At 44.0% G+C, this 6,000-nt stretch overlaps 1 protein-coding gene across 1 annotated transcript in view; it reads right to left on the bottom strand.

Moving 5' to 3' along the window:
* Nucleotides 1–1,191: 1,191 nt before the first annotated feature.
* Nucleotides 1,192–6,000, bottom strand: part of gripap1 (GRIP1 associated protein 1) — a 47,612-nt gene continuing 42,803 nt past the window's right edge. Inside the window, exon 10 of the mRNA XM_034171449.1 lies at nucleotides 1,192–5,178. Coding sequence (XP_034027340.1) covers nucleotides 5,098–5,178 — 81 coding nt within the window. The 3' untranslated portion in view covers nucleotides 1,192–5,097. The remainder of the gene's footprint in view (nucleotides 5,179–6,000) is intronic.

Here is a 6,000-nt window from a genome sequence, read left to right as displayed (position 1 = left end):
TTTCCTTCCCACAATTGCCTGTGTTCCTGCTCTAGGGGTTGGTGAGGTTAGACCTTACCTAAGTGTTGCGCCTGAGGCAGCTTTGTTGTGATTTGGCACTATGTAAATTAATTAAATCAAATGAAATGATATCCTACAACTTTTTACTCTATTTTACTTTGTCTTTTATCTGTTTTATTGCCTGTTGTAATTTTATTGTTATTCTTCATTTATTTACAATTGGGGGTAACTTGGTGCCCATTTGTTAAATTAAGTGCAGCACTTTGGTCGACTGCTGTTGTTTTAAACGTGCTTTTGAAATAAAGGTTGAGTTGAGCTGAGTAAGTCCTTAATCGAGAGACACGTGTAATGAGGCAGACAGGTTCAGCAGGTTCCTCACGAGGCCGTGGGGGAGGATGGTGCTGAATGCTGATGAAGAGAAAACGGGCGTAGTTACCCTGTTGGTCCAGGTGGATCAGCTTGGTGTGGAGGACAGAGGTCACGGCGTCCTCTGTTGACCTCTTGGCCTTATAAGCAAATTGGTTTGGGTTTAAAGTGGGGGTTAGGAAAGACATGCTGTGACTTGTAACCAGTTTTTCAAAACACTTCCTCACCACCGGTGCGAGAGCAGCAGGCCAGTTATCACTGAGGCTGGTTCTGGGGGGTTTCTTGGGTAGGGGGACGATGGTGGAGATCTTCAGGCATGACGGGACAGCAGACTGTGTCAGGGACTGCTTGATGATTTTGGTGAAAAACAAAAACGGACAGACGGGCATACATGCCGATCGCTATATCCTTATTTAATACCGGGGGGATAAAAAGTGTCACAATGATCAGAAAATAATTAAATTTAAAAAAAGATGATCTGGAAAGAGATGATTAAAGACAACAACAATTTTTTCCCCCTTCAAAATATTTCTGATTAATGAACCTGGATAAAGAGCCAAACACGCTCCAGGACATAGACTGAACCCTCAGACCAAAGTATGTTTCAAACAATTCCACCATATACAGTATTTACTTTTGAAGCTCATGGAAGATCAATACAATACAGTTTGGACTACGAGCAGCCAGACAGCCTGAAGAATTACAAAAGCTATAAACGCAAAGCCATCAACTAAACTCGAGCTACGATTACAGGAAGCTGTCAATCAAACATTTATTGTTTTGGTCAAAACATACAAGTTCCAATATCTTTGGTCCTGATCAATAATGGATCAATTGTGTTGGCTAACTAGAAATAACTCCTATCCAGGCCCAAAGAGTCTGTCCTTAGCCTGGACATGGGACTCAAACAAGCAGTCCACACACTGCCCAACTCACTACGACTTTGTCCCGGCACCGCCGGGCCCTGGGACCGTAACTTGAGGCACGAGTGTCTGCAACCCTCCATGGACAGGACTCAAGTCCATCACAGGTTACTCACCCACCCAAGACCAGTACCCATTTATAGCTGGGGGGACTGAGATGGTGAAGATGAGGGCACAGATGAAGCACAGACTTGGAATCGAACACCGGTCTATATATTGGGAGCCCGAGTCCTAGTCCAGAGAGCAGCCTGCACTGTAGAAACGTACAGAGTCTAACACAGTGCAAACAGGTCTACAGCAGCATGGAAACGAGCCATGAGGACTGAGACTGGAGACGCTTCAGGAAGCTCCACAAGTCCAGAGTCCAGAGTTCAGCTGGATCAAACAGCTCCGGTCTCACATGGAATCTAGTATCTATGTGTCTCAGTATTTACTGAGGGAGCGACAGCTCGAGCACCGACCTTCTGTGTGGAAGGTGGTGGGTTCCAGTCCGGCTGGGACTGGAGCCCGCCTGATTCCAGTGGGCGATGTACGGTGGCGACCTCATCACGTCATGGCCCAGAATGTCTGCTTTTTTTTTCTTTTTTTTCTTTTTTTAAATGGACAGGTTCACGGTGCTTGGCCTACAGATCCGTCCATCTCCCCTTGTATTGAGGGAATGCACGCAAAATGCAGCTGAAGCTCCACCCCCTCTTGCTGAAAATTGAAGACTGTCCATGTGAAGTCTTCATCTGATGGAGTGAGGTCTGCTCAGAGACTTGAGCCAGATCAGAACCAAACATCACTCTTGTCTGGACTGAGTTGGATGTCATTCTGTTGCCATGGAAAAAAACTTTCTAGGTGAAAGTCCTGTTAGAAGAGACTTTTCACAAGATAAAATAGAACACAAAACAAACAGCGCTCTCTGCGCCTTCTGATTCTGGTGTATTCAGCTGGACTGAGTCTCTGAAATCAGTCTGAGCAGTTCTACGGGACAAATCTGGACTCTCTTCCAAAGTTCTGGACCCAGTACGAAGGAACAACTCAAAACCTCTCTTTGATCCACTGATGACAAACTCAACCAAGTCACACGATAAAGAACCTGCTGAAGAACCAGTCTGACACCTCCTCTGCTCCGCTCTTACACGGGGTCCCACAGGGTTCAATTTTAGGACCCCTGCTTTTCTTCCTGTCCTATCCTCAGAAAACATGGTGTTGCTTTTCATTGTTATGCTGATGATAGCCAGTTATATGTCCCTCTGAGGAAAAGTGATGCCTTTTCTCTCAAACCTCTGTTGTCACGTCTTGAGGACATTAAGGCCTGGATGGCCCTAAACTTCCTGAATTTTAATAAGAAAACACAGGTATTGTGTTTGGATCCACTGGCAGCTTATGCAAAGTGTACTGATACTAATTTGGGTTTTAAGATGGCAGCAATTTTAAAATGGATCTCCAAATTAGTGCAGTAGTTAGTTTCTTTCACCTCAGGCAGCTTGCTAAGGTGAAACCTTTTCTCACACATCAGCATTTTGAAACAGTAATTCCTGCCTTCATAACCTCTGGGCTGGATTACTGTAATGCACTTTATTTTGGAGTTAGCCAGTCCTCCCTGGCACATCTCCAGTTAAGGCCCTGTCACACCTTGAAGATGTAGCCAGCATATACCAACCTTATTAAAAAACTCTGGCATAAGTCCAATAAGTTAAGGGTAAGTTTTTTACAAGTTAAGTTAATTTTAGGCATGCCAGCGTGCGACTCACACATCCTGCACACATGCTGGACATCAGTTGTAGGTAAGTTAAGTGATTGTTGGCAGTCGTTTCTTGTAATTTTCTCATCTGTCCATTAATGCTGGCCACTGATTGGCTGAAAGCTGCGGAACGTATGCAGAACAACTGTTTCATTCACACACGGAAAAAAATAAAATCTGACCTGTTCATTTCAGTCCAATTCACCATCACACATGAATCCACATAAAGCTCCTGATTTCTGAAAATGACTTTGGAAAATCCTTTAATTCATGGCTGAAACGTAGCATTTTAAAGCAAGTCCCTCTGTGGTTTTTTTAGTGCGTGTCTCATGCTGGTGTCCCGCTCTGAACACACAGAAGCTGTGGTGTGATCATCAGACGACCTGATCGATCAATCAAAGTGATCACGCCTGATTAATGCGCTGTTTAAACATTTAAACTGCTGTGGCTGTCTACAATCACCACGCCAACAGATCACATAGCACTTCATTCTGATCAAAGTCAACTGGTGTATTAAAATGGAAAAAAGTCCTGCAGAGCTGAACGCACCCTGCACTTTAAAGAGACACAGCGCTCCATTCATTCACAGTAGCATTCTCCACAGCCAGTCCACTTATCAGCATTCTGTACAAAATGAAAATGATCCACCAAGATAAAAAAAATTAAAATAATGTTTTTGCAGTACCGACCCGAACCACTGGGTGTAAACTGGGCCTTAATTTATTAGACGTACGCCAGTGTGAACCAGAGTTTTGAAAACGGCCGGCATATGCAGGCTAAATAGTCAAGGTGTGACAGGGTCTTTAGTTCAAAACACTGCTAACTGGAGTAGGACAGAGGGAGCACATTACCCTGATCCTGGCCTCCCGCCACTGGCTGCCTGTGCACTTTAGGGCTCATTTTAATATTCTGTCATTTGTTTTTAAATCTTTAAATGGCCCCACCCTGCCCTACCTCTCTGAGCTGCTTCACCCCTACACGGTGCCACCGGTCAGCTGATCAGCTGTACCTTGAGGTACCGAGGTCCAAGTAAACGCTCAGAGGATTGAGCATTTTCTGTTGCAGCTCCAAAAATTTGGAATGAGCTACCTACACATTAGGCCTTTTCACTGTTTTAAAAAACAATCTTACAACCCACTTTTATTCACTGGCTTTGAACACAATATGAGACTTTGCTCTGTTTTAGTTGTTTTGCTTGCTTACTGCTGTTTTTATTGTTGTTGGATTGCTTTGTTGCTTTTATGGCCTTCGTGTACAGCACTTTGTCTCGGTTTTGGCTGTTCGAAAGTGCTCTACAAATAAAGTCGAGTTGAGTTGAGACACGAGCCAGTCACAAAGTGTCACCCGGAAACGCTGTAGAGCGCCAGCAGGTGAACATATTCATGCCTTATGAGAACCTCTGAGTGGGTGGGGCTTCTGCTGTGACACCAAGCGACATTTAAATGCTAGATTTGACATTTTTGAGCCTTCAGTTAGTTTCTCCTTCCTTTAAAAGCTACAACATTCCATCTATTTGAGGAATCCATCTATTCCATCTATTTCCATCTGTTTGAGGAATAAAGCAGAAACATTTATTCTTTTAACATCACAAATTCTCTTTTCTTCCATAATCTGGGGTTGAATGCAAATAAAATATGATCAATAAAGTCGAAGACATTCTGACAGAGGCAGAAATAAATAAACAAAAATTTATACAGTCAGTTACATAAGAAAACCAAGCAGAATATTTTCCAGGACACAGTCAGAACCCAGCAGGCAGACACACAGGAAATGAGCCAATCAGCTCAGGAACCTGCTGTCCAGGACATAGCCAGGACCAAAGGTAAAGAACAGTACAGTCTTATTACAGTACATTCAACAGTAACAGAGATGAGGCAAACTCAAGTTAAGATTCTTTTTGTAGTAATTAAAAACAAACAAAACAAAACTAACCTTTAGTGATGTAGTCTATGGACATGTTCCAGCATTTAGTCTTATCCTGTAATGGTAAATTGTATGAAAGCAGGGAGAGAACAACACGCTTCCAGGGTGTAGTCTACTCCCTGACAACAGGGAAAAGAAAGGATTCATGCGATCATCTCATACAGATCCAGCAGCACCACCTCCAGGACTTCTGTCCTTACTGAGCCGGACTAATTCCTGGGACAAAACCTCCAAGTCCTACAGAGAAACAACAGAAGCGCATTTTCAGGAACATGGTAGGGACTTTTTGTTTCCTGCTTTCACAGAGTAAAAATGGGTGTTTTTCCAAATTTCCTGAAAATACATTAAAAAAAGGCCTTAATGTGAATAATGAGGAATCATCTGTACAAACGTGCGAATTTAAAAAAAAATTTAGGGAAGAAGACATTTGAAAAAGCCGCGCTGTAATTACATCATAAAATCATCTGCATTTACTTATTTGTCTGCCTGTTATCGGGATTACGTCAAAACTACTGCATGCATTTTGATGAAATTTTCACCACAGATAGATACTTAAATTTTGGAGGTGTTAAATTTTGGAGGTTAAATTTTGGAGCCTCCTCCCAATACTTAATTGGGAGGAGGCCCCGGAGAAGACCCAGGACACGCTGGAGGGACTACATCTCTCGGCTGGCTTGGGAACGCCTTGGGGTTCCCCCGGAGGAGCTGGGGGAGGTGTGCGTGGATCGGGAGGTCTGGGCGGCTTTGCTTGACATTCATTGACAGTGTCAGAAAGCAACACGTGTCCGCAGCCTTCCGCGAGCCTGGACGCTTGCTCCACAGTGAACTGGGCGTGGTCTCTTTTTTTATGTGGCGCCAGGAGGTCCTTGGTTCCTGGGTGGGTTGGCGTCCGCCTGCAGCCTTCAGGTTGGAGTTGAAACCTGTCGGTGACCTGACGGCTGCAGGTGCACAGTCATTATAAAGAGCAGACACTGGTTGCTGAGGCGCAAGAAATGCGGGCAGCATGTTAGAGTGGTCATTGTAGTGATTCCATCATAAGGCCTGAAGGTCTGATTTTAT

The sequence above is a fragment of the Thalassophryne amazonica genome, chromosome 6, assembly GCF_902500255.1.
Source record: "Thalassophryne amazonica chromosome 6, fThaAma1.1, whole genome shotgun sequence".
Lineage (NCBI taxonomy): Eukaryota > Metazoa > Chordata > Actinopteri > Batrachoidiformes > Batrachoididae > Thalassophryne > Thalassophryne amazonica.
The sequence above is the reverse complement of the archived record's forward strand: the minus strand, read 5'-3'. Positions and strand labels throughout refer to the sequence as shown.